This window comes from Pseudopipra pipra, chromosome 20 (genome assembly GCF_036250125.1).
Source record: "Pseudopipra pipra isolate bDixPip1 chromosome 20, bDixPip1.hap1, whole genome shotgun sequence".
NCBI classification, from domain to species: domain Eukaryota; kingdom Metazoa; phylum Chordata; class Aves; order Passeriformes; family Pipridae; genus Pseudopipra; species Pseudopipra pipra.
The window spans coordinates 6,289,442-6,316,632 of record NC_087568.1 but is presented as its reverse complement, the minus strand read 5'-3'; the positions used below and the strand labels follow the sequence as shown (position 1 = coordinate 6,316,632).

Sequence of the window (27,191 nt, the reverse complement as noted above, 5' to 3'; positions counted from 1 at the left end):
TACAGGGCCTTTATTTTGAGAACCCTGTAAGCCAGGTTCTTCCAAGGGGATAATTGGACTGCAGAGCTTTCAATTTTTCTGGGAAATTTCTCTGAACAGAGTGTTATGGATACTGCAGAGATGAGCAAAGTCCAGCAACACTCAGAGACAGGTAAACAGTGTCTGAACATCCCTGACTCATCACCACCAGCATTAGCCTTGGTCTTGCTGTCTCTGCATTTAAGAATTCCGTCCTCCCAGGTCCTCAAAGGGAGAATCCTTCCCAGTGTTGGTGACCTTGGTGAGAATTATCCCAGGAAAAGTCTGGCCACAAACAACATCACTAAACCATATCAGGACAGAGATGCAGACACACAGTATCTCTTTAACAGACCTTTATTAGCAGACTGTTCCCTACATGAAGAATCCGAGTTAGATTTGCATTATAACAATTTGTGGTTACAGCTACAAAGATGGTTGTCATTTTGCATTGATTTTTGCATTCTGATATTCATATTCTCATTAGGCCACACTGGTAGGAAGGAGCCACTGCAGAATTTATGACAGGTCTCAGGAAGAGGGGGGTGGAAAAAAATCATCACTAATCCAGACTGGTTAGATTTCCAAGTGGCTGCTATTGACAGCACTGAGAGTTAAGGCAGAGCCTCACCTGGGAGACTCTCCATGAACCACCAAAATCTGTCCAAAAAAAAGCAGCTGCTGAGTGCTAGCAAATCCTTCTCCAATTTCTCATACACACCTCCACAGTGTCCTCCTGCGTGTGGTGAGCACTCACTCAGCAGCAGGGTCTTCTGATTCAGCCTCAAAGCACTGATTCAGCTCATGTCCAAGTGCAAGTTCCCTTCCACCTCTCTGGAAATGTGTATTGTCTTTAGTCCCTGAGATTTCTCTCCTCCCCCCTCACCTAAAAATTCCCCAAATTGCTCTTAATTAGCTGTTGTGACATCCAACATACACAGACCTTCTACTTCCCAACTTCAGCCATCCACCCAAAGCCTTTCAGCCATGCACAGAGGCAATTCCAAACTAAGGCAAGCCTCACAGTGCACCCTCTCCCCAAGCTTCTGCTTCCTCACCTGCTCCCTTCTCTCCTATGGCTTCTTGCTACAGAATTTCTCTGGGCTGAGGTCCTCCAGCAACAACCCCAGATGTGGAAAAGGCAGCTCAAGCCCCACAGGGAAGGTACAAGAGTGACTTTAGCATCCCTCCCCACGACTCAGCTGTGTGATGTGAGAGAACTAATAGAGAACTTTTTAAAACAGGAGAAATATAAGCACAGTAACAATATTTAAACAAGTCTATAAAAATAGTCTGACATAACTCTGTTCAAATAAATACAAAATAAATATGCTTTAAGCAGTAAAACAGTGGAATGCAACGCTGGTCCATTTTGCCCAAAATGAAAAGTTGAATGAGGATCTTCCAGGCCTCAGAAGTCGGATCCTATTAACTAAAGCAGCCCATAATGCAATCAGAGAAATTTTAAAGCCATCTCTTTCCCTTAGCCTTATGATAAGCACCCTTTGAAAGACAAGCAAGCATGTCTTCAGGACTGAAAGCCCACCTCTCCCAGTGACAACCAGCCCCTCTCCCTAACACCCCTTCCCACAGCAGACATTCCTGACTTGGGGCACCCATGGAAACCTGAACATCCATCTACCAAGAGGTCTAAAGAGAGAAATAGCAGCGTAGGCACGGGGTTTGGAAAAGGCCCAACAGCTCTCCTTGGCACCAGGCAGAATGGAATCGAGAGGTCCATGCAACGCTGCACAGGGGCTCTCACGTCGTGCTGGGAGCACAACTGCACAGGAGCTGTGAAATATTGTGTTTGTTCACTAAAGCCATGCATCACGGTGCCGGTCAGCCCAGGGCTCTCCTGCCTTCCCCTTCCCAAGCCCCTGCTGAGTATAAGACAAGCCAATCCCGGCATGCAAAGGATACAGGCATGCAGGCTCTAGTCTGCTGCTTCTGTTAGTAAGTGCATCTTGTTAGTGGGTTTATGAGACACACTTAAACCTATAAAAAATAAATAATTCTAATTCTTCATCAGGCTGGCTTAAGCAACCTTCAGCCTGACTGGATAAACCACTGCCCACCAGCCCTCCAAACCAGTATAGATCAAAATTACATTTCATGTCAAGTCTTGGAAGCAGAACATGAATGTCTCCTACCCAAAGGAATATTTGTAAACATTATAACAAGCCCGGTGTGGCAGCAGCTCCTACACAAGGTTTGTACAAATTTAAACAATGGGTAGGAAGTTAAACAACTGAATGGAAAAAGCAGCTGTCTGAATGGAAAAAGAAGCTCTTTCAGCAAGTCAGAAGGTGCTCATCTGTAGGCAAACAGCTCTGTACAGGCAACAGGCTGAGGGCAGACCTGTAACCCAGATCTTTGCTACTCTGTCATACTGCTGGGAACTGACCTCAGCAACTCCTGCCCTAAGATTCTCTCAGGAGTTCACCTCCTGGTCTCCCAAAGGCCCAACAAAAAGGACCACGTGATGGTTTATGTGGAGCTCTGAGTAGCAAGATGGCAAAGGACACCAGATCCTCCCCTCCCCCTTACTGACTCACAAACAATCTGGGATTTCACAGCTTTGCTTAGTCAGCTTAGTGTCGACACATTCACAGAATGAGAGATGGCTTATACGTCTTGGGATTGCATCCCAAGATTTCAGAGTTCAAAGTCCTCAGCATCTCCTGGTCACCGTGAATCCACGCCCAGAGTCATCTTCAAGTTCTCATACACCACATAGCTGATGCTCACAGCTGGGATCACCTTCATAAAGTTCGGCGCCAGACCCCGGTAAAGCCCAAACGCTCCCTCTGTCTTCAGGATGTGTTTGAACAGTCCCCTCATTGTCACCTCAGGAGCACCCTCCACTGAAGCTGCAACAGGGAAAAACACAATAAATAATGCAGCCTAGGTGGTGAAAACATGTTAAGAGCAGTTCTGGGTCACATGCTTCCAGATGTTCACAGAGCAAAGGTGCTCTGTGGGGGACAACATTAACTTCTCAGCACACCATGGCCATGCTGCACATCACCACTATTTTCTCAAACTGCTGTACAGACACCCTTAGCCAAAACTCCTGTCCTTGGCCCCAGTTGTTGAAGGGCAGCACAAAGTCCACTTGCAGCATCACAAACAGCCCACGGCTCAGCTGCACGGGCCCAGCTGAGGCTGTTGTCACAATATTTACACTACAGAACCTTTACCCTGCTCAGAAACCATGCCAGGAGTTCCCACTGCTCCCAGTAAGTTCTCACCTTGGGCCTGCATGCGTGTCCTCACGAGAGCCAGTGGGTAACTGGCAAGCTGTCCACAGGTACTGGAGATGGTGCCACAGGCCAGCAGGACAAAGACCCCGGGGTCGGCACTGTTGACGGCATAGCGTTGCAACCAGGTATTCTTTAGTGTCTGGAAGGAACAAGCCCAAAGTTAGCAGTGAAGAAACAATCAAAAGAATATCACATTTCATAAAAGATCCAGCTTAAAGGCCCAGGAAGCTACGTGCAAGCTCAGCCAGAAGCACAGGGCTTCTCAAATCTTTTTAGGCTTCTGCTACTGTAGCACCCCTGGGAAAATCTCTTTTTTAGTTTCCTGCTGCAATTTTCTCACGAAAAGAAACAAGTGACCATGCACGATGCTAACTATGGTTTATGAAGTAGAATCATTGTATTAGATTATCTTTTAGGCCATTTGGGGTAAAAAAAAAAATCCATTTGTGCCCCGTAAGGCTGATCAGGAAAAATTTGATAAATTAATTAAAGTCCTGTAGTGACTGACAGGTGTGACAGTGATAAAGCCACACAAGCAGCACAGCCCTATAACAAGTTAACAATAATATATAATGTAACATAATATAATAATTGTTAGTTTGAAGGCTTCATACCTCATAGACTGCCAGGTCAATACCAGCATATGGAATGATTCCCAGCATGTTGGGGATGTAGCCTTTGTAGAAGGCAGACATTCCTTCCTTTGTAAGGATGTTTTTGGCACAGTCCAACATGCCCGAATATTGTCCTGTCTTCCTTAGAGCCATCCGTGTTTTCAGAACCTGGGAGACAAGAATAAATACTAAGAATAAATACAAGAATAAAGGCCTAAAGGAGAATCAGCAGGAGACAAACGTACAGACAATGTCATTAAGAGCATAGACAGCCAGGACAACAGCAGTGTCCTGACAGCAGCACTTGATATCACCTCCAAGAACTCATCAATTATCACAGTGCTGGTGTTCTACCCACATTTTCCCATCCCTGCCCTTGCCACGAGCCCCCCTGGGCTGGGCTATCCTTCCTCACCTCCATGGGGTAGATGCTGCTCTGTGCAATGGCCCCAGCCAGAGAACCAGCCAAGAGCCGCTCGTGGATCCTCAGCATCTCCTGGTCAGTACCAATGAACCGCTTGATCTGCAGAAGCCAGAACAGACAGACATTGAGGCTCCATGACCTATCTCAATCACCTCCTTCTTCTAAGACTGTCCTTCTGCACACCCTTCTGCAGCCAGACTTGTCTGTGCCCTTTCACTCACCTGCTCATAGGCCATGAACTTGATGGCCGATTCGGGTGCGATCTTGAGCACGTTGATGCCGTTCCCTCGCCACAGTGACCTGGGACCACCCTCCCGGATCATCTGAGTGAACCCGCCGATGATGCACATGTTGTTACTGCGGGAGGCATGGACCTGGGAGAGAGAAGCAAGCCTGGATTAGTTCCAGTCCCCATTACGACAGCCCTACGTTTTTCCGTAATCCAGGGACAAAAGGGCGCTTTTTTATTTATCCAGAGATTTGCCAAGGCTTTAATCCCTCCCAGATAACTACTACAATGGGAAAGCAAGATTCTTTTCTTTTTTGCCAAGTCTAGCGTTAACTAATGAATCTAATCAATATCTCCCCTCTGGAATGGGAGGAAAGGTTAAATAGGCTGGTTTTTTCCCATACCTAACTTAAGATCAACTACCCATCAAATTCTCAGCTGGTTCACGAGCAGGTGCAGTGACAAAGCAGGCTAAAATCGAGATCTTCTAACTCTTTTCTAATACTGAGTACAAGCTCTGCCAACTGAACACCACATCCACTTCAACTCTCATGGCCTCAGGGGCCTCTCAAGTGAACACAGGACTTGAACTTGTTTCACCAAACCCCAGCTTTTCCACAAAGCTGTCTAACTACTGACAGTTTTCACATGTCTACCTCTCAAAAGATTCTCTGTATTTTTTCTAGTCAATGAAGAATAACTTTTTAACATGGCTTCAATCCCTCAAATAATCCAAAACGCTTTCAAAAATGGCAATATAAGAGGTTAACCCTGGCCACAGTGCTGTACTGTGCTGATGAACATTATCACCTCCTAGGCATCCATGAATATTAAAGGAATCTGCTCAGGTGTTCAAACAAAGTGGAACTGCTCCATCATACCTGCATGAGCACTTTCAAGCGGTCCAAGGGAGCTGTACAGGTTCTGGACACAGCACCTGCACCTCCACCAGCAACCAGATGTCTCCACCACATCCCTGTCTGCCTCTCTTCCACTGTGAACTCATCAGGGACAGTCAAGTTCTCTCCTACATCAAAGATCTGCAAAAGTAGAAAGTGTTGAGAAATGCTTCATCGGCCAGTGATTTTGCCAAAGTTTTACTGCTCTTTGTCAGTGCAAAGTGTTGAAGTTCTGGATATGCTTATTCCAAGTCAGCAGCTTATCTACAGCTGTTAACTGCTGTGTCTGGCCACAGGAGCTGCCACTGCTACACAACATGTCACAGGAGGAAGATTTCTGTCCAAGAACCTGGCAACTGCTGAACATTTGTCTGCATCAAAATACCATGGATCATGGTTAGGAACAAACCGACCAGCTGCAGGCAGCTGCATGGCAAAAAGGCTGGACCTTTCTGGAATCTTCCAAGCTCACAGTCAGTTAAACCTCATTACCTACTATTCACACACAGAAATATCTCCAGGAAGGATGGTTGCCTGTGGAATCAGTTTCTAGTTTTAACAGGTCCTGAACCAGTCAGGGCTGGCCAGTGGCAGGAGCTCTCAGAGCTGCCAAGAGAACACCCTCACCTCCCTGAAGAACATGCAGTTATCACTTGTGCCTCCAGCTGTGCCAGTGATGGGTGGCAAGATCACCAGACAGGAAGCAATTTAGCTTCCAGGGCAGCTATGAACCATGAAGAGAAAGATAGGGACTGTGATAGCTCCTGGGGAACAAGAAGTTGGACAAAGACCAAGACTTGCTGCAGAGGAACTATTTCTTACCGTGGAGTGCTTCCAGTACAGGATGATTTCAGGAATGTTCTCCACTGGGTGCAGCAGGTGATAGTCTCGCCACTCATTCCAATCAATTGTCATCGTCCCATTTTTATCCATGCTGAAAAGATTTATCATCAAATGAGTACAGGCTCCCACTGGGTGACAAATTCCTCCTCCCCTTCCCTTTGATTATTCAGGCTTACACCAAAAAAAGCTTTGCAAAGCAACTACTAAAAGACTTCTAAAGAGACACAAGACAAGGCTAGGAAATCTTCTATTCACCAGACAGAGAGGGCTCTCTTTCCTCCCCCCCTCTCCCTTCTAACCAACCCACAGCAGTAGTTGGACCCCCTCTTATCAAAGTTAGAGACATAACTAACACTAAAGGGAAAATTATACTTACTAGGTGACAGGACCCCAGAAGTGTCCCGTCCTTATTCTGACACACAGGCAAACAGACAGAGGGAAGGTAGCAGAGGAAAAAAAGAGGAAAAAACAGCACAAATAAGTGGTTGTTAACATGTTAGTGCCACATGCATAAAGCACTCGGCATTTCCAAAGAGCAACTGCACAGTCCCTCTCCAAAGCAGCAAGCTCAGGGCAGCAGGACAATCAGACAGGGATGCAAATAGCTCAGATACAAGCACTTCCCCTCAACAGGTCAGGGAGAGACTCTGACAATAACTCTCCATAAAGCATTATGACTTTATTATGTCAATTCATGGGGGAAAATCAAAATTAAAAGTAATAGGAAAAAAGGGAGGAGCTGAAGTAATTGGAAAGTGTGTGCAGGGCAAAAAGAGATAGGTGTTCCACGTCCCTACATTTCTTTCTAACCCCTTCAACATAAAACAGAAAAACCACTGGAATCTTCACCTCTTGAGTATTTTCTCAGCCTGCTGTTCAGAGATCTTGACTCCCAGGTCCCGCAGGGACTGTACAATCTCCTGGGCGTCGATGCGGCCTGCAAAGATCAGCCAGTGAGCTCAGGTACATGTATGACAAGCTAACACAGGCACTTAGTCCATTCATGAGCATACTTACCATCATTCTTTTTATCCAGACTCTTGAAGACCAGTCTCAGCTTCTTTTCATGGTCTTGGAGATAGTGAACAAATTCCTCAAAATCCAGCTGTCCATCCAGATCCTTGTCTCCAGCCTTCACAATTTTCTGTTCAGAAAACAGTAAAAACCTGTCAGTCCCTTTGTTCATTCAGACAGGTCAGCCCTTTCTTCTACCATATTTAAAGATCTTTTCCTACATGACTTTGACTTTTCCTCCAGAAAGTCAGCGACAGAATTATAATTCCTCAAAGAAATTTGAGCAAAGCAGTAGCACAGAAAAGTCACCTGATTCCAACTGTCTCCCAAAGTTCACTATGCAGGCAGAATGCCTCATGCTTTTATCAGGGACATTCTGTTAGTGTAATGTGTCTGATCTCAGGACTGTATCTTAACACCTTACAAAGTCCTTGTGAAGGTTCTTGAACTAAGTATGAGGCAACAGATTTGCATTAAAAGTGAATCACAGAACTCGAGGTAATAAAAAAAAACTGAACAGAAGGAATTTCTTGCCTGCTACGATCCTTAGAGAAGTAAGCTCCCTCTGGCAATAACTAATTCCAACCAGCAAAAGCCTGTCCAGGTCTAGTGAACACAGTCGAAGATAAAAACCCCTGTGAACTGGTTTAGGCACCCTGAAGCTATTTGCTTTAATTACACAACTTTCCATGAGATGCATATAGAGCAAGAAAAGGTTCTTAGTAGGACAAAACTAAAATCAAGATCAAACTGTGCCAGACATCTAGGACAAGGTAAATGACTAATTAACTCACTGCAGCATGAGGCAACAGCCCATGGACTGCCCTATGTAAGGGCATATGGCTGCATGACAGGAGAGGTGATCTCCAGACTGCAAGAATGTGGCTCAGGGAGTTCCTATTTCCCTTCTTGTTCAGTCACTTGCCTTTGACAGCTTTTAAGTCTTTTCCAACATCAATCAGTGAGCAACACTAAATGAAGTATGATTCAATCCACTGCATCACCCAAAGTTTTGTTTCAATGCTTGTAACATTTATGTTAAGAGCAAATGGGTTGTCAAGGAAGCTCTGAGCTGAGATCAAACACTGGGTTATCCCTCCATTCATCAATATTTTGTTCAATATTCAGGCTTCAACAGTAATAGGCAAACCTAAGCTTACTGTGATATCTCCTCACTCTATGACCACCAGTCCCCTTCACAAGCCTTACGTCTTAGTTTCAATGCCATTTTAAATTACTTCAGTACTAAATAATTTGCTATTAAAACTCTCTCACCCACTAAGTCCTGTCTCTTTAGCCTTAATGCTATGAGGATTATTCCTAATCACTTTCTGAATCTTAAATAAGAAAGTGCTGTCCCAGCTGCCCTGACCTCCGAGGTATGCCCAGTATTCCCAACATGCCATTTATCATATGACTGTTGTAAAGTTCAGATACGACCTCACATTCAACTTGTGGGCTAAATATAGACCAACACCCCTCATCTGTCAGCACACTGGGCTTGAACAGCTGAATCAGGGCTTCCCCTCTCACTGGCAACCCCCAACCAGTTGACAGGCATTAATAATTCAGAGGCTCTGTAAGAGAGATGTGACTGTGCAACTGCTCCTGCTCTCTCAGCACACCCTAACAACTGCAGAGAGGTGCCACAAGTGATCAGAGACCACAGGCAATAAAAGCTTTGCTCTGCTCACCTTCCTCCCCCACAATCACAGAGCAAAAACACCGTAGGCCTGACCGACAGTAACCCACAACACACGTGTGAGGGGGTGGGAAAGCCAAGCATCTTCTCCAGAGATGTGAACAAATATCTGCCTGCAGCTCTTCGCCCTTAACAGCAAATATGAAATCTGCTATTTTGGCCACAGAAGTTCCTGTGGTCACCTGCACAGCCACAGCCCCTGCAGTGCTGTGGGACCTCACACACTTCCCAGCTTGCAGCATCCCATTTACGTCTCTGCACAAAGGTATAAAAAGCCTCCCCAGCTTTGCTGATCAATAATCAGCTCTCTGGGCTGACAGCCTGGTCATGAAAAAGAAGTAGCGACAAGATGGATTTAGCGCATCTCCCTTCCGAAGCAAAAGGTTCTTGCACAACCTCCCCCAGCTCAGCCCACCCACCTCTGGCTGAGTCACTCACACAGACCCGCTCTCCTGCTCACAGCACAAACCTGCTCCTCTTCACCAGCTTGAGCTGACACTACATTACACACCTCCTGTCAGAAGGGAGGCAGGATGCAAGAAGAAGGAAAAGAAAGAGGATGTGGAAACATATCTGAGCAGACCAGTTGAAGCAAAAGACTCTGTAATTTGGAAAACCCCTTTCTCTATTTAACTCACATCAAATCAGCTGGTTTAAAGTCTTGGAGGCACCGAGATCTCACCCAATTCAGAACAAAAGAATGAGAAAGAAAAAAGTCCACTCTACGCTGCTTCAGCAATCCCTGCCAAGGAGCATGAGAAGTGAGGCCATGCTGTACTCAGTTATTACAACAGAGCCATCACAGGCTTCTCCCCCTTCCAATCAGCCACTCGGGGTGTAGAGACCACCCTTCCATCACTCCCTCCCTCCCATTCCTCCCTCGGGGCCATACCTGCTTCCACTGGCGGTAGGTGGAGAACTCCTGGGAAGGAATGAAGAGGCTGAGGCGGAAGATGGATTTGAGTTCGGCCGGCAGCCCCTTCGACTCAAAGTATTCAAACTCCGTCTCCCCGAGCACCGGCACGTACAGACAGAGGCAGAGCATCTTTCTGAGCCCCAGACTCAGCTGCCCTGCTCAGACCCACCGGGAAGGAAGGGAAGTAAAACTGAATGATTCCCCTCAGCTAATTTCAGTGCGTAGTGGAAAGGAAATACCAGCAAGTCTCATGACACATGCCTATGAGCGAGGCTGGCTCCGGCAGGATTGGCTGCACAAGCCCTGCCCTTCTACTTAAAAGGGAAGCCGGGGCTGTACAGTCCCACCCATCTGACACAGAGCAGCCACGTGAGCTGCTCCCATTGCTCAACACCTGACTCCCATTAACACAGAACCCTTACATCACACTCACCACCAGTTAACTCTTACTGGGTGTCCCTCTTAGCTCAAGAGGCTTTGGCCAAGGGCCAGGACATTCACTTGCTGTTCCTTACATCCCCATCAGTCTTTCCTGATCCTGTTCTCGCCTCTGTGGGGATTTACACAGGCAGCACAGTAAGGATCAGTTGATCATAACCTTTCCCACCATGCAACACAGGAGAACTCTCATTGTCTTCCAGAAAGTTCTTCTAAAACACAGTAACAGCAGGATGCCAGCCACTTACTGCCTTCATACATGTTTAGGATATCCAGTTTAAGCAACAGTCTTGAAATTCCACTTTTACAAGGTTACTTTGCTGTACCAGAGTTGATTGGCTTTGTTGCAAGTTCTCCTAAAACGACTTGTGTCAGCTAGGAACAGGCAACCCCTGCACATCAAGATCTCTCCCCTCTGCAGCACTCCAATGTTACTAACACAGCAGCAATAAAGCCTGTGGAGGTTTGTCATTGTGCCAAATACACAGAAAATCACCCAAATCAAGGGCAGGCTTCAAAACAGCCCCAGCTGTTTCTAAGCCTCCTAGCTAAGCATCCACACAGCAGTTACACCAGCTTAATATTTTCCCTCCTCTTCCGACCACAATTAAACATTGCAGTCAGATCTGTGCTAAGAGAAGTGGCACGGGCAGAACAACATTTTCCAGCTTCTACCCTTGACAATTTAACTGCTTTGCAAGCGAGTTCCTGAGGTCTCATTAGGAGCAAGCCAGGCTGGAGGGAGCGTGGCACAAGCACCATTTAATGCAGATATAATTACAGGTTTCTGAGCATTTAGTGGAGTTTGATGTATGGGATAATACCAAGCTCACCAGAGAGAATACCAGAGTGCAACAACGCCACTCAGGACAGAATTATTGATTGCTAATGTGAATTGTAAAATAAAGTTATAGTCTTGATACTTATCAGAGAGAAGCTATCACACAAAGAAGATGCAGGAAGCCATAGCCCATAACCCAAACTCTAATCCTGTCTGCACCAGAAGTAACACAGTGTGTTTGCTGAGCTGGTTCAAGCCAGCCCAGATAACAGCTTTCGCCACCACTGCGGACACAACAACATTTTCTGGTGTTTGCTGTGTTCAAACAGCCTGCTTGGCAGAGCAAAGTCCAACCAGCACTCCCCTCCTCAGGCCCTCATGCACAGGGGGCTCTTACGTCTTTGCCATGGTATTTTGTTCTTTAAAGCAAAGCCAAGGTCTGTAATGAGTTGTTTGTGGAGCTGCATGTCAATCACACAAACTGGGAATATTTAATCTGGGGCTTTATGTCAAGGATTTTTTTTTTTTAAAGCTTAATGGATCATGACCCACAGGGACTCACTACCCTTGAGAGTTGTGGCCTACAGTCTCCTCTGCCCTCCCTTGGGCACCTCACCAACCGTGGCACCGCTGCCACGTTACCTAACCAGGCTTAACCTACTCCCTGCTGACGTCTCTCCACACGAAAACAAGATCTTCTCAGGGACTCCAGATCCTCTTAAAGATCAGCTGCAGCAGCTCACTGCATGCATGCCAACAGCACACCCCAGCCTTCCCACCACTCTCACTGCAAGCAGCGCCCCAGTGCTACATCCCCCCCACTGAGCAGCACCAAACACCTTCAGCAGCCTGACCGAGGCGAGCAGAGCAGCTCCCCCCCAGCAACAGGTACTGAGTGAACAAATCTAACTCAGATTTGCTCCACAAAGCCTCAAGATCCTCAGCAGTCCTTCCCACGAGTTGCCAAGCATCACTATTATAGCTGCTTGGCGGCTCAGTTGCTATGCCAACATGATGCAGATTTTCCTAAGGAACTCTGTTTGGAGTTGGCAGCTAGAGACAAAAGGCAAAAATCGGCACATTTTAGGAAAAAAAGCCCTACTACCTACGTCATAGGAAAGGAGAAAGCTAATGAGGTTAAAGCTGATTTTAAGCAGGGTATTAATTACAGGACAGCAAGCTAAGAAGGAGAGACAGATTACAAATGAAGTTTATACCAGCAATTCAGGTTATAATGACAAAGGGAGCTTAAGCAAGCATTAAGAAGTTTTTAGATTTCACCTAAAGAAATCCTTGTAAAGCTGGAAGTACTCAAAAGCCAGGCAGCTCTCCAAGGCTGCAGGGATCAGCACTTCTGGGACATTAGCATGGGGTCACTGCCCAAGTCTCAGCACACAGAGAGCTGGTCCTGCTCCCCCAGCCCCTGTGGGCAGCACACCCAGCCCAGGGCTTCAGGCATGAGCTACGGATAGTACATCCCTCATTAGCACTGTCTATTCCTGATCAAACCAAGGACAGGGCACAGAGCACCAAATAAGGTCACTCCTCCCTGATACTTCTTCCAGCCACCAATTCTGCCAATGAAGCCATTTTTGGGTGATGTAGAGCCAGCCTGGCTGATATCCTCTGCTAAAGGGAGCAGTATCTGGGTTTGTCTACCTTCACAGCTCACTGTTCTTGTCATCAAGGAAGCTGCCAACTCATTTTCATTTTATTTATAGGATTTGGTTCTTCTTTAAATCTGCACGAGTTACCAGTTTCCATACCCTGCCATTCCAACACTAACCTTTCCAAGTCATTTGTACTCTTCTAAGCACCTGCTTCATCACTGATTTACTACATCAGCTCCAGAACGTACCTCCCAAAGGATGGAAAGATGCAGCCATACAAGGAGCAGCAAAGTATGCTGTTTAATTTTGAATTTACTTTGCTAAAAAAAAAGTCTCTAAAAATATCAAGTGCCAGCGAGCGTCACAGTCACATAACATCCTCCTTCAGAGGATGCAAAACAGTTCCTGGGCCACAGCCCTATTGCTCGAAGGTTTCACTGGGTTCTGCTGACTTGGTTTCCTCTAATTTCTAGAAACTAGCTTATAATTAATTGGACAGTACAGAAAGTCCTCAAAAAACACAGAGAGTATGAAGGAGGGGAGTTAATAATTTAAGAGACTCCAGGAGAGTAAAGAGGTGCAGCCAGCCAAAGCTTTGCAAGGGAAAGGACAGAGACCAGGGACGGCAGACAACACTACGCAGTCTTTGACACAAAGATAACCAGGACAGGTGACCTGTTCCACTGACAACATGCAGATCCAAAGTTACAAGTCCAGATAGTGACATCAGGGGCAGATAATACGTCTCTCCTGTGTACACACATCCGGGGCAAACACAACACATCAGTAATCAGTATTTTCTTCCACGTTTGCAGAAACAGCCTCATGTTGAAATCGTTACCTTCAGGTAAGGTTCTGAGGAGAAACACACCAATGACAAGTGGAGATTGAAGAGCCAAGGCCAGGAAGCCCCTCCTCTCAAGTTTATTGATACATGGCAATTCCTTAACATCACTATCAGGTGTCATATTTTTTGTGTTTTTAGCAAATAGGTAGTTACAGGTGTTTTTACAAAACAAAGTGGCCTACCAGTCAAGAGACTGCTCCCAAGGTCACAGCCAGCCAGTGGCAGAGAACAAAAGCCCCCACATCTTCTATAAACACCAAATAATACTGTTTGCTCACAGTGGTTTATTATCTCTCCCTAAGGCTGTATGAGACTTTTCCCAACACTTCTCCTTCAGACAGGTAATTAGAACATTGATATCTGATCAAGCACAAACAAGTCACTGCAGCTTAACAAGCTGCTGTCCATCAGCAGAGCCACAGTGGCTGGATGCAGCATTAGCTGGCCTGAACTGCAAGGTAAAACATATCTGCATAATCCTCAACAGAAGAGCTTTACACTGTGTTTTACTTTACAATCAGGGCAGGCTAAAATTACACAGTTACAACCTCCTGGCAGATGGGTAGTTACTTCCTAAGATGCAACAACTCCATTTTACCACATCTTTACCCTCTAGGTATTTCTCCATTAGCCAATTTTAGGGTTCTTATGCAGTAAAACTTCCCAGGGTCACACAGGAAAGAGGAGATTGGTATCAGCTTTCAGAGAAAGCTTAATTTCTAGGTGTGAACAGATGGACTCTCCCTGACTGAGGGACTATTGTTCCCTAGAAGACACCAGAAATTTTCAGCCCTACACTTGCAAGGCTTTCATCACAAGCTACTTCAGTTCAGAGCCTCTGTCCTTCTTCAACCTCTGTGCACCAAAGTCCTCCTCTTCTCGGGACGCGCATGCTCCTTTTTTGGAAGGAGATGCACACTGCTAACTGCTAAGGATAGACATGAAGGCAAAAGTCCCTGCAGATTTTTCAGTCTGATTCAAGCAGGGAGTGGCTTCTGCTCCCCGGAATGAGAAATGCCGTCCTGTTTCCATTCAAAACAGCAGCAGAATAGATATTAAGCTCCTCTACAACTTAAACCTGTACGTCCCCCTTTTTAAAAAGAAACCTTGCAGCAACAACCACACCTGATTCCCTGTCAAATAAGCTGGATCCTGAAAGTCACACACCCTTGCAGCCCTTCAGCATCATCCCCAGCTCCCACCTCTAGCAGGGGCTATGCCCAAATCGTTCTCCCCTAATCCCAGGTCACACCCTTGGTCTTAAACCACATGTAGTCAGAGCTGACTGCACCATCCTCAGGGGAGACGGACAGCATTCCCTCCCCATCATAACACACCAGAACCGCAGTCAGCCAGCACTGTGCTGGAAGCCCCAGCACTAAACTAAGCAGCTTTTGTTCACCTCCCCCCAGACAAAGCCTCACCATTTATTCTTTGCCAACTGTGCGCCCCCACCACCTCCCTGCTCTCCCATCCCCTGGGAACTTCCCATCCTCACACAGATTTTAGTCTCTCCCTTATGCCACCCGCTCCCCAGAGACAGGCTTTACTCTCTTCCGGGCTGTGCCATTCAAATAATACAGCCAGTTACTCATTTGCCCAGAACATGCAAGTTTTACCAGAGGCTTGCCAAATTACCAGAGACTGACTACGGAACATTTTAGGATCTATCTGATCCGTTGCTGGTCTCCGGTGCAGGGGTGGGACTCACCACTAACCTGCATTATCATTCCCTGCCCTCTCAGTCATGTTGCTAAGGAACCCTGGAGACCCCACACACTCCTTCTCGCCCCTAAACAGCATTTTTTGCCCACTTAGAACATCATGTTTGGAAGGTTAGATCACCTCCTCTCTTCGGTCATTCCCCTGCCCCCCCTTCCTTTCTAACAGGCACACCCTTTTTCCTGTCCCTCTCCCCCCTCCCCAAATTCACACACACACTCCAATTGCAACAGCCCTTCTCCCACAGACCACACACTCAGCTGTCATGTGCACCAACCCCTCCTCAGGCCCCTGGATGTCCCATTACCTTTGGAAAATGCTCTGCGGGTCCAACCACCAGTAGGATAGTTGGTCTCCTTTCAGTGGGATCAGTCCCTCTGTCCTGTGTCTTCCCCAACATCTTTGGCCCTTTCTCCCCGGGGCCTGGAAGTGGGGTGGTGTTTCTGGCCTCATCCTCTTTTTCATCTGCAGGACCTTGGCATATGGCCCTGGGAAGGAAGCTAGACAGAAAATGCCACAGGGTCTGCAGCATTGCTGCTCCAGCGAGCATCCCGGGCAGGGAAACCCTGCGCGCTCGGGAGCTGCCCGCTGCCAAGGATGATGTGACTGCACTACCAAGCACCCCCAAGACGGGAATCGGCACAGCAGCCAGCGGGGAGGTTCAACCCAGCGACTCCACAGGCTCAGAATTCTTTACAGACCGCTCCTGCGGACGCTTCCTGCCTTTTGAAATTGCTGCTACTGCAGTCGTGCCTGGCCTGACAAGCAGCTCATTGTACCAGAGCCTCAGAAATCTGATGGCAACAGACAAAGCACAAGCCCCCTTGGCAAGGAGACGCCGAGAGACGCTGAGCTTTGGAGACGGCTTGGACTGAGAAGCCGAGACGCTGCGCTCAGGAGGCAAAGCTAAAGATGAGCTTCTCAGAGCTGCCAATGGAGCGGCGCGTCCCGGCTCATCCCGGCGGCACGGCAGGGGAGCGGGGAGGCTGAGCAGCGATGCTGAGCACCCGGGCTGCGTCCCCACTGCAGCAGTGCCCAGCCAATCCTCGCTCCCAACGCTGCGGAGCTCCGGAGCACGGCAGCGCGCGCAGCCGGCCGGGAGCGCGCCCCGGGCCGCCCGCACAGGAGCGCGCCCGCGGGCACGGAGGGCAGCCGGGTACCCAACCCGAGCGTGGAACACACGGCCCCGAGGGAACGGGATGGCCCGAGGGATGTGTGTAGCCGCGTCCGCAGCCTCGGCTGCGGCTCTTTGTTAGGGCGGCAGATGGCTGTGCGGAGAGAAGCCGGCTTTGCCCAGCCACGGCCGCATTAACCTCCAACTGCACTCGCTCCCTGGTCTATTATAGTCTCATCCGAGCCTACAATAGCTCTTTGGTGCTGCATTGTGCTGCTTCCCTTGGCGCCCAGCGCAGCACAGCGACGCGCCCACACAGCGTTTACGGCCATTCATCTGTGCAGGAGCTGCCCAGCTCTGCTGCCCAGCTCTGCTAGGACCAAGGCTAGGACCAGCCAGAGCAGGACTACGAGTAGATATCAATATACAGGCACAGATACCAATATATTCCCTGGATTTCTGCAAGAAATGCCACGTTTTCCTCTCTGCTGTCCTAGCAGCAATTGCTCCTCCACTGGTGAGGACATCGGCCTCCCACCACAAGAGTCAACCCACCCTGGAAGAACCCAGCAGCATTTTCCATCTTACTTCGTATTCCCAGGTTCTTTGCATCCACAGACAGAGGGCACTGCACGCCTCACTTCCAAACTATTATGACTTTTCCATAAGTCTGGGGGTTTTAACATGCAGGGAAATGAGTACAGATCACAGCTTCCATCACTCAGGGCTCCCTACCCACCGTAGCAAAGCAAGATCCATGGGGAGCAAAGGACGTCAGTTTTCAGCTTTTAACTTTTGAGAGTGATAGACTGCAGGACACTTCTGTTATACAGATATTAGATGTGAAATTAAGATCCAAAATCTGGAAGGTCTGCAAGCTTTAAGCAGCCAATCTGCAAATAAAGGAAAAACACTAAACATCACATTTGGCAACTTGCTAAAGTTGAATTCCTGTAATCGACCTGAGTAATGGAAAAAGTGAGAGACAAGCACATAGCAGACATCACATTAAAAAAGAATTCTTCTGCAAATACACCAGAATTACTTAGGAAGAAAAAAATGCTCTTTAATCACAAGGTCTACAAAGAGTACGCAACAAAGTTTTTTATCTTAAAACTTGACACATGCCAAAAACTAACCACATAGAAAAAAATTTTAAAAATTCAGAGGCAGTAACACTGGGAGGGGGGTGTGGGAAAAGCCCTGCCCCTCTCCGAGGAATGGCACAGTCCAGCTCTGGTTGGGATGCAGTCAGAAGCCCAGGCTCAGGCACAGGCAGAAAAGACTGAGGAATTCTTGTCATGCTTCAATTATCTTGAGCTGCTGCCAGTCATCACAACTACAAGCACAAAAGTTAAACTACTTTCTAACACGAAGTGAATCACATCCTTTAAGATGACATTTGAAAGTTTTTAATGCTCTCAAGCCAGAAGAACAAAGCAGATTTTCTGAACTGGGCACGGTTCTTCAAAATCAGCTCCTATTAGCCTAAGGCTGTGGTTTCACAAGCAGCTGTGAGCTAATCTGAAGCTTACTGCCACTAAAACAAGTCATCTCACACATCCACATAAACCCTGCACTTACCTTGCTCCCCTGCTCCTCTCACAACCTCATTAAACCAGCCAAAAATTACAGAGCTTTCTGCTGGGGTAACCAGTTGAGGTTACTCATGGATGGGGCCCAAAAAAGTGTGGAAAGGGCATCCAAGCTGCCTGTGGCTGCAGGCAAACTGCCCCACCATTCACAGAGCTACAAGCCATGATACAGAAGGCAAAGCACCCATGTGGGACTTGAGATTTGTCCTCTGTGGTCACTTAATACTTACGAGGTCCCATTAAACAGCTGATGTTACCTGACACTACTGCAATTGTTGCCCTGCAACAGTATTAATGTAAGTGGTGTGTGCACAGCAGGGATCCCATCTTCCTTTGCTCATGCAGAGATTTCATAGGAAAATAATAATTTGTGCAAGAAATTACATGCCTGGGGTGCAATTATAGCAGAAACTCAGCAATGCTTCCTTGGCCTCTGTCCTCACTAAAGGAAACCTCAGAGGAATTCTGCCACCACACTAATTCACACAGCTCCTTGAGAACAGACAGACTTTTCTAATCATATTTAGGAAAAAAAATTATTTTACCAAGTGGGAAATTTTATTAGGTCAGAATAATAAACCTAGTAACAGCAGGATGATTACAGCTAGAGGCAAGACAACTGCTCTCCTACAGGGAATTTGTAGGGAATTATTACCCTACCAACACCACCACAAAGCCAATCATTCACACGAGAGAAAAGATGCAATAAATACCGTGAGTCCTGCCTGAAGGGTGACACAAATGAACATATGAGGAGCAAGAATTCACTTTTTCAAGAAATCATGAACACCTAGGCCACAGTAAAACAGCCTTCCCAACCTCAGCTTCATTAGGAGACAGCCAGCCCTCCAACTCCAGCTGTTTGCATGATCCAAACCTGGGATTTAAGGCAGAAAAGCAGGAGGGCTGATCTGAACACTGGCTCTTGGCCAGCACACCAGTCACTGGGGACAGAAGGCGCCTGTGGCAGCTGGCCTGGGAGTCCTACACACCAAAATGGATAGTCATTAGATAGCCTGAGGAGACGCTGACAATAAAGTTCTGTAATCTACCCAAATGGAGACAAAACAGAAGGGAAAGAGCAAGAGAGTGATGTGTTTTGCTCAATTAAAACTATTTTCCTTAGTACCACAAGCTGTCAGAGGGAGATTTTGTTTAAGCCACAAATCCAAGTTATGTTGTATCTTCTCCAGCCACATCATCAGGCTACATCTTAGTACCTGTTAAGTCTAAAACTCCAGCTTTCAGACAGGCAGTTGCCTTTTCCAGGCTGGTAGTACCAGGCAGAAATTCAGACTTTTGCTTTAAGATAGATGGCTTCTAGAAGACTTGTTTGAGTAAATGCATAGCATTTTCCCACAAGCATGTGAGCCTTGTCACCGACAAAGAGCTACCATGTGTAAAATGTGAGAGGGAGGGCAAAAAGGGAGCTGTGCTGGGAGCAGTGACCCTTCTCCTCCTCGGCACAGGAAGAGCTGGCACTGCAGTCGCCGTCTCCGGTTCCTCAGGTGACCCCGCAGGAACCATCCATGACTCACCTCCTTTGGGAGCTCTCCTGGAAGCACCCCAAGGAGCACTGCTGCCCTCAAGTGTGTGTGCGTGTCACCTACAGACAGCATCCAGCCCCCCAACTGGGATGGGCCACCATGACTACCATTACCTCTTATCTTCTCAAATGGAATTTCTGAAAGAGGAAAACATTAAATACTTCAGACTTTTTAGAGAGACAAAGTTAAGCCTGCACAGTGCTTCTTAAGACACAAAATCTAAATGTCTTGGCCACTGCTGCTTAAATAATTAAACTGTCTGGTGACATTCAAGTAGGTTCATATATTAAGGTGACACAGCATAGCTCAGGGAACACTACAAAGAAACCCAGGTCACCTCATTACAGAAACCCTGGCACAAGCAATTAACTATCCTAGCTGATACATTCAGGCATCCAGGGGCCAGAGCCAAGTACAGAAATACAGACAGAGCTGGCCAAGGAGGGGGAACACACAGCCATTGCCCAGAACAGCAAGTTCCACCAAGGTCGTATTATATGAGGTACAGGGATACACCAACAGACTAAGGGCATCCTTAGTACTCCAAAATTAGAAAATTAACTTCTTGCTGCACCAGAGAGTTAAGAAGGAAAAGACCCAGTGAGAAACGATGGCCCTGCAGCAGCCCAGGCTCAGGCTTGCCCTCACACAGTTCTCCTCAGGCTAAACCATGTAGGTTCACATACCAAACAGCTTTGCCTTTCCAAGCAGCTCATGATCTAAAAATTTCAACAATTTCTCTTAGAGCAGAATTCCCCACTATAAGCCACTCTAGCTGGCAGAAGCTCCCCTGCAGCTCCCGACATGAGCTGGAAAAACTAAGATATCTCGGCTGCCTCCCCACATGGACACGAGTTATCACAGCTATGCTTCTCCACCCGAGACAGAGACTGGGCCGTCATTAAACCGTGCTCATGTCCCACATTCGGGGGACAAATATAGCCATAGGACATGAACAAGAACAAAGACTCATTTACCATTTGCTACAAGTAGGTCTGTAGGAAAGAACTCCCTCCCCCTTCTCCTCCTCCCTCCGTGATACAACATATCATGTTGTACTGTGTGCAGGTGAGAGCACAGGGCTGCAGCACCGTCATTTTTTAGGGCTCTCAAACAGGAGACCAAGTCCTTATTATGATGTCATTTTATTAACACTTATCAACCATTTAAGGGTTCTGCTCAATATTAAGCCAGATTCATTCAAAAATACAAATTAAAAGAAACAATAAGTATCCTGAAGTCTGGAGGTTTTTTACCTGCTGTTATCTCAGTAATCTGACAACTCCCTGAGAGGTGGGGGTTGACTTCTTCTCCCAAGCAACCAGGAACAGGACAAGTGGAAATGGCCACAAGCTGTGCCAGGGGAGGCTCAGGCTGGACATCAGGAAGAATTTCTTCACTGAAAGGGAGGTCAGGCACTGGAAAGGGCTGCCCAGGGAGGTGGAGTCTCTGTCCCTGGAGGTGTTCAAGACACAACTGGACATGGCACTCAATGCTACAGTTTAGTTAAAGTGGTGGTGTTTGTCAAAGGTTAGACTTAATCTTGCAGGCCTTTTCCAACATTAACGATTCTAATAATCCAGTTGTATGAGAATAAGGAGACATTTCCACTACTTACCAAGGTATTGAGCTCTGGTCACTAAAGAATGCCCCACAGAACACACGTTAAAAGATCAAAGCGCTGCTGCATATTCTACACAGGCACATTCAGCTGCCTTGGATCAGTTTTGTTGTCTCATTTCACTCACTGGGGTTCCTACAGGTCCCTCCAGGGTTCAGAACCAACACCATCCTGCAGGAAGCAACACTACGAGGCCACACCAGTGACATGCAGGATGCCTTTCTAGAAGAGACACTCTTACATAACACTGACATTTAAAACTTATGTGCTCCAGTCAAAGTGGCACCTACATCTCCCAAAGGTCAGCCAGCTTCCTTCAGTCATTTGCACCACGAAAACAGGACAAAGGTCTCTGCTAAATAAACCTGAGAACCACCAGGCTTCTCCAGTTTGCTGCAAGGCTGGACAAAAACAATCCTGGAAGAACAAACATCCCTCAAGTTATATACCTGGTCCTGTACGTACATAAACATAAAGCAACACTTGCCTACTCCATAATTTTGTTTGTTTGTTTATATGCAAGGGAAACATGCAGGAGCAAGTTTCTCTTGTATGTATTTGCACCTAAAAATTGGCTTCCGACCTCCCCTTGAACACGGGGTGAACACACACTGCCCATTTCATATATTAATCACACCAAGGCAGGGCTGATGGCCAGAGATCCAAACTGAGAAAAGACTTTCACCGTGAAGGTGTGAGATTCCCTGCTCTCCAGCCCCTCCCTCCTCCTGCTGTCCCTGCAGGATCTCTGGCAGCAGGGTGCCAGCCCTTGTCCCCTGACATTCCCTGTCCCAGTGCACCCTCGGCCCAAGGCTCTCACTGTAGGCCAAGGCTATTTATGACCAACACTGAGCCCACAAGTTTCTCTTGTGCTAAAACCAACCCCTGTATTTCTTCTCAAAGCCTCTTCAGCAGCTGTCAAGAACTCATATGACTGATTACAAGGAGTTCATTTGCGTCATTAGCCTAAATCAGAGAAGGTAACAGGACCCAAAATTCACACCAACTCATCCACTCACCACAGATCTGAAGGCTTAATCTACAACTAAATCACTGATCTACAGTTCTGCTCTTGCACAAGTGCAAGAGAACAGGGCCTCCATCAAACCACACATTTCATAATTTACAAAGAGCAGCAACAGACCTCTGGTCCCTACAGACCCACAAAATATGATCTATTGTGCTTATTATTTTAATAAACATTATTCATAAATGTGTGTGGAGTTAATTAACGTGTTTTTGAAAGCAATTTCATCCAGTGTTAAACCGGTTCACAGTATCCACATTCGTCCTTTGGGATTAGTAAGGAGATGGGTGGATGAGAACTTGTTGGCAAATAACTGCTGAAAGCAGCAGGAGGAAGGGTATCAGCTGGAATTTTAATCTGTAACAGTGCTTCGCTTGTCTGATACAACCTTGTGTTGCTCAATCCTTCAGGATGAATTACAGAAGCCTGGCTAAAAGCTCTACAACTGCCCCAGCAGGATTCAAGACATACAAACCAGGAAGATGTAAAAATGCATATAGGTTTGGAGTTGTATTGTGAGATCTAAATGTATTTAGGTTTGGAGAGATATTCCAGTCCAGATTATGGAACTGTATTAGAATTCTGCTCTTTTTATCATAAACAGACTTCTGTTACACAATAAAAACTCAGGTCCTCCAATTCCAGATGGCTGTGAATGGAAAACAGGTGAAAGCATGACACAGGAAAGAGTCCCTGCTCCTTTTGCCCCTTACAGCTGCTGAGAATTCCAGTACATTGTGCATGGTGCAACACAGAGTCCTCGAAAGTTCTGGAGAGTCAAACAGTTACAGAAATAAAGAGCCTGAAAGGAAGAATTAAATGACGTCATGACAGGAGATAAAGTATTGATCAGGAACAAGATTAAATATTTTTATGCTTGCAACCACTACAGTAAAAGGAATTTCTCAATCCATCCATGGAAGCACTTGCGAAAGAACTAACCGATCTGTTATCCCAGAATGGCACGTGTACAGCTGGAAGAGTCCACGGACACGCTTAAAAAGCAAAGTTGTTCAGAGGAAAGGCCTAAAGCAAACAGAACAGTGCAGTGTGGCTTTGCTTCTTTGGTACGTGGGAAAAGGGAACAACAGAACTTGTGGGGGAGCTTGGACAGCCAGAACCTTGAGATGAAAGAGAAGATACCAGGCTAAGAAAGAAGCGATGAAAGATTTCAGCAGAATGGGAGCTGATGTAGTTTCCCATGGGGAAGCTGATATCAAGGGAGCAATAGGCAGTCACATATATTAACTGGGGAGAGGAAAATATCACAAGGCCAAGGAGGATATCATCATTAGGGCAGAGCAACAGGACACTTGGAACTGAAAAGAGACAACGGTCATGTGTGCAGTGGAGAGAACTGTTTCTTGCAGTGGAGAGAACTAGTCCAACAGAAGATGCTCAGCACCACCACAGAAGAGGCAGCTGCAGATAAAGTTCACCACTTCAGTGTGTCTCTAGGCAGCTGTGATTAATTCCACCAGTTCAGACTGTCTGGAACTTCAGCAGCAGAGATGAGTTTTTAGAATGGCACTCCAGCCCTGCAGTTAATCAGGATCAGTAGGAAAAGTTATATTAGCAAACACACAAATATTACCATTACGCATTCTTTCAACAATAGGACATCTCCAGATACAGAGTAGAAAACACAGTTCTGGCTCAACTATCTGTATTTCCATTAAGTGCATATTTCCTGTTCCATAAATCTATATAAAAGTCAGAAAGCAGCAGTAACAGGACACTGCCCATTCCAGAAGTAAATAGAATTTAACAGTAAAAGACTATCCCTTTACACAGTAGAACAAGAACAGCTGTAAAAAAATTCTTCACATGGTTATTACCACTTTACTGCCCAAGCAAAGTGAAGTATGTGGATTGCTTCATGCTGACCAGTGCAAGCAAACATTTCGTTACAAGGCTCACTGGTCTGGCACACTGTATTTGTCAAATGGTTTAAAGATAACAGTATGGGTAAAAAAAAAAAGAAAGCACCGTTTATATAAGCAAATTCCACCTCAGAGGACATCTGAGTACAACCCCTTCTCTCCCCCGCCACAGAAGGCCGCCTCTAAAACAGAAGGCAGCAATTTTCCAAGAATGCCACAAAGGGTTTTATCTCAGCAAGCACTCTGAAGCAGTGAAGGAGCCAAAATATTGCTCATTTTCTTTTCGAGTTCAGCCCAAAACTTATTGTTACCACAAAGGACTTTCAGCCTACTGACGCAGGGAGATTAGCAGCTCGCAGCTGAGATTGGTGATAACCTCACATTACCAGCCCAGTGTTTTCTCCATCTGCTCCCAAAACGTTGGAAGGCAACTCCCATATCAACTGTACTGCTGAATGGAAGGAAAAATAAAATGCACCAGGTAATTTACTAATCACAGGCAATCCATGTGATTTATGCCTAAACTGGGCTCCAAACACCATGGCCCGATACATCAAAAAGGTTCTTTATCTTGATTAAGCACTTTTCTTGAGCGTGACCTCACATTAGTTAAGCATCGAGGTGCCATAATTAGCTAAGGATGGAGCAGAAAAAAGACTGACTTATTAATAGAACTGCCTGAGAAACAGGAAGTTTATTTGATTTTCCTAAGAACCGCACTAGGCGGAAGCTTTCCAGCCAGCTCTCTGAGGGCTGTTCCCACATTTTTAACTGGAACTAGAGAGTTTTGGACTCTGCATCCTCGTTCTTTCTTAAAGGATGAGTTTTACCCTGCTAAGGGGATGCTCTGCCATACAAATAGTGCTTTGCAAACTCTAAGTGGTTTGGGTTGGAAAGAGAGCATTCAGTTCCAACCCCCTGCCATGGGCAGGGACACCTTTCACGAGACCAGGATGCTCAGAGCTCCATCCAACCTGGTCTTGGACACTTCCAGGGATGGGGCAGTCCTCACACTATTCATCTAACCAGCCACTTCCCACACAGAGGAAGAGGAGGCAGAGGAACAATACTGACAGACAAGGGCTTCAGCAGAAAGACAGGATTGTTAAGCAGCATCCAGCCAGCGCTTCCCTTCGACAGCGAGTTCCAGTCCCCGCAGAACGAAGGTTCCTCTCTGCCGCTCCCATGGCGTGGAAAGCAAAGAAACTTCTCTGCTGGGAAGCAAAAACGCAGTTTGTTTTTAAGGTGCTTCCTCCCTGGGCTGGAGAATGTCAGGCTGGATCAAGTAACATGCATGGGAAGAGCAGGGAATGCAAACCCAGGCGGGCATGCAGGCGTGACACAGAACATTCTGGGAGGTGAGGGAGTTTTGCCAGGGGTAAGGGACTGTACCCCAGGGATGGCAGCAGGTCAGTGTCACAGGGCATGCACGGGTGATTGATGTGGTACAGTCAGATTTCAGTGCTAAAATTTACCCAGCAGAATATCATCATGGCAGTCGTGTCAATTTTTGAAACTAAGTCACTCATGAGACCACAGTGCCAAGGAATTCTCATATTTTACAGCAGCAACCAAAGAGAAATGTTAGAAGCTAAGGTGTTGGAGATTCAAAGTTAGAGAGGAACTAGAAACTCTAGAAAGGATGGGCATATGCAGATAAAGCACTCAAACTGAGGCGCCACTCCCAGAACAGGGAGAGAACATGAAATGTCACTTGAATTAAATATCTTTTCAGTGACTCAGAAGTTAAACTCTTCTTCCTTCCTCCAGGACTTAGGCACTGTGTCGTGGCACATCCCTGGCTGCACTCATGTGTTTATCTCCCATCCTCACATAATACTGAGCTTTTTTATGGCTCTGCACATAGACTACAAAAGACTCGGCAGGGACAAACTGCAGCACTGAGGACAAGGCTATTGCTCTGATTAACAGACATGTAAATAGCACTAATTACGGTTAAATAGAGTACAATCATGTTGAACCTTGGAGTCCAGAACCCTCAGTGTACACAGAGCGGTGCGACCACAAAGGGCTTCTGATACTGAAAGAGAAAGCCAGTGCTGCACGTTTTGGTTTTTTATACACTCCGTGTGCAAACTGTACAGCACAGCAGCCTCCCTACACTTCAAGATACTTCCAACCCCTTCAAACAAACGAGTCTGGCGTGCATAAGCCACCTTGGGCAAACCTGAGTAGCAACACTGTGCCAGACGGACTCATGTGAGGAAACGCGGTGATGCAATAAAATTCCTGACTGCAGGAACCCCTTCTAAAGGATCTTTTACTAGTTTAAGTCAGCATGCAAGCTGCCCTGTCCTCGGACCTGGCGAAAGGCCATTTCCTTTATGGTTTTCTTCCTGTCCAAGCAACAAGTTTTCAACCTTATTAACTGCGGGCAGTTAATACTGTACGTGCCTGCAGGGAGCGAGCAAACCGACTCCTCCGGGCTCAGTGTGCAGGTCGGCAGGGTCGCTTTGAGGCGAGTACCCAGAGGTGCCTGCCCGCTCCGTGGGGAGCGGAGCAGCGTCGTCACATCACACAGGGAATGTCCCATCTCGCTCAGGGCACACGCCGGTAACGGAAAGCGGGTGCTGCCGTGCCCCGCGCAGGAGCCCCCGCTGCCTCGGCCAGGCACAGCTGGAGGGTCTCCAGAGCCACTTCCCGCTCCCGAGACTCGCACGGAGCCAAGGGGGCAGCCCGACCCTCCCTCTCTCCCGGACCGCGGCACCAGAGCCCGTCCAGCCCCCGCCGCCCGCCGCTCACCAGCAGGTCCAGCTCGGAGCGCTGCAGCCCGAGGCGACCCAGCCCCACGGCCAGGTCGTGGATGCAGAGCGCGCCATCGCGGTTCACGTCGAGCTTCTGGAACAGCGCGCGGAGCCGCCGCTCCTGCTCGGAGGCCTCGCACAGCGACCGCCCGCAGGAGCCGCCGCTGCCGCCACTGCTCCCTCCGCCCTCTGCCGGCGGTGCGTGCGGGGACCCGCAGGGGCAGAGGACGCCGCTGACCACGGGGGAGGCGAGGGATCGCCGCGCCCCCGGCATGGCCCCACCGGCACCTAGTCCCGAACGCCGCCCACCCGTCAC

General features: G+C 47.2%; 1 protein-coding gene across 7 annotated transcripts; it reads right to left on the bottom strand.

Annotated features, from left to right (window-relative positions):
* Positions 1-359: 359 nt before the first annotated feature.
* SLC25A25 (solute carrier family 25 member 25) lies at positions 360-27,180 on the bottom strand. Of its 7 annotated transcripts, none has more exons than XM_064677065.1 (11): positions 26,874-27,180; positions 7,311-7,437; positions 7,143-7,230; positions 6,670-6,705; positions 6,273-6,384; positions 5,433-5,591; positions 4,544-4,696; positions 4,314-4,421; positions 3,899-4,066; positions 3,273-3,423; positions 360-2,891 (listed from the first exon to the last, which is right to left on the bottom strand). In XM_064677065.1, the coding sequence occupies exons 1-11, from the start codon at positions 27,147-27,149 to the stop codon at positions 2,707-2,709; spliced, it is 1,563 nt and encodes a 520-aa protein (XP_064533135.1). In that variant the 5' UTR covers positions 27,150-27,180; the 3' UTR covers positions 360-2,706. The 7 variants fall into 7 exon arrangements, with proteins under 7 accessions (XP_064533135.1, XP_064533136.1, XP_064533130.1 ...); XM_064677066.1 differs by lacking the exon at positions 26,874-27,180 and adding an exon at positions 22,941-24,142; XM_064677060.1 differs by lacking the exon at positions 26,874-27,180 and adding an exon at positions 15,631-16,288.
* Positions 27,181-27,191: the final 11 nt, after the last annotated feature.

Bases quoted from the DNA above. Each gene is read 5' to 3' on its own strand.
- SLC25A25 (XM_064677065.1), bottom strand. From the start codon at position 27,149: ATGCCGGGGGCGCGGCGATCCCTCGCCTCCCCCGTGGTCAGCGGCGTC. The intron at 6,385-6,669 runs GTAAGTATAATT...AAATCTTTTCAG, and splicing joins TTCTGGGGTCCTGTCACCTA to CATGGATAAAAATGGGACGA. The intron at 3,424-3,898 runs GTATGAAGCCTT...TGTTCCTTCCAG, and splicing joins TTGACCTGGCAGTCTATGAG to ACACTAAAGAATACCTGGTT.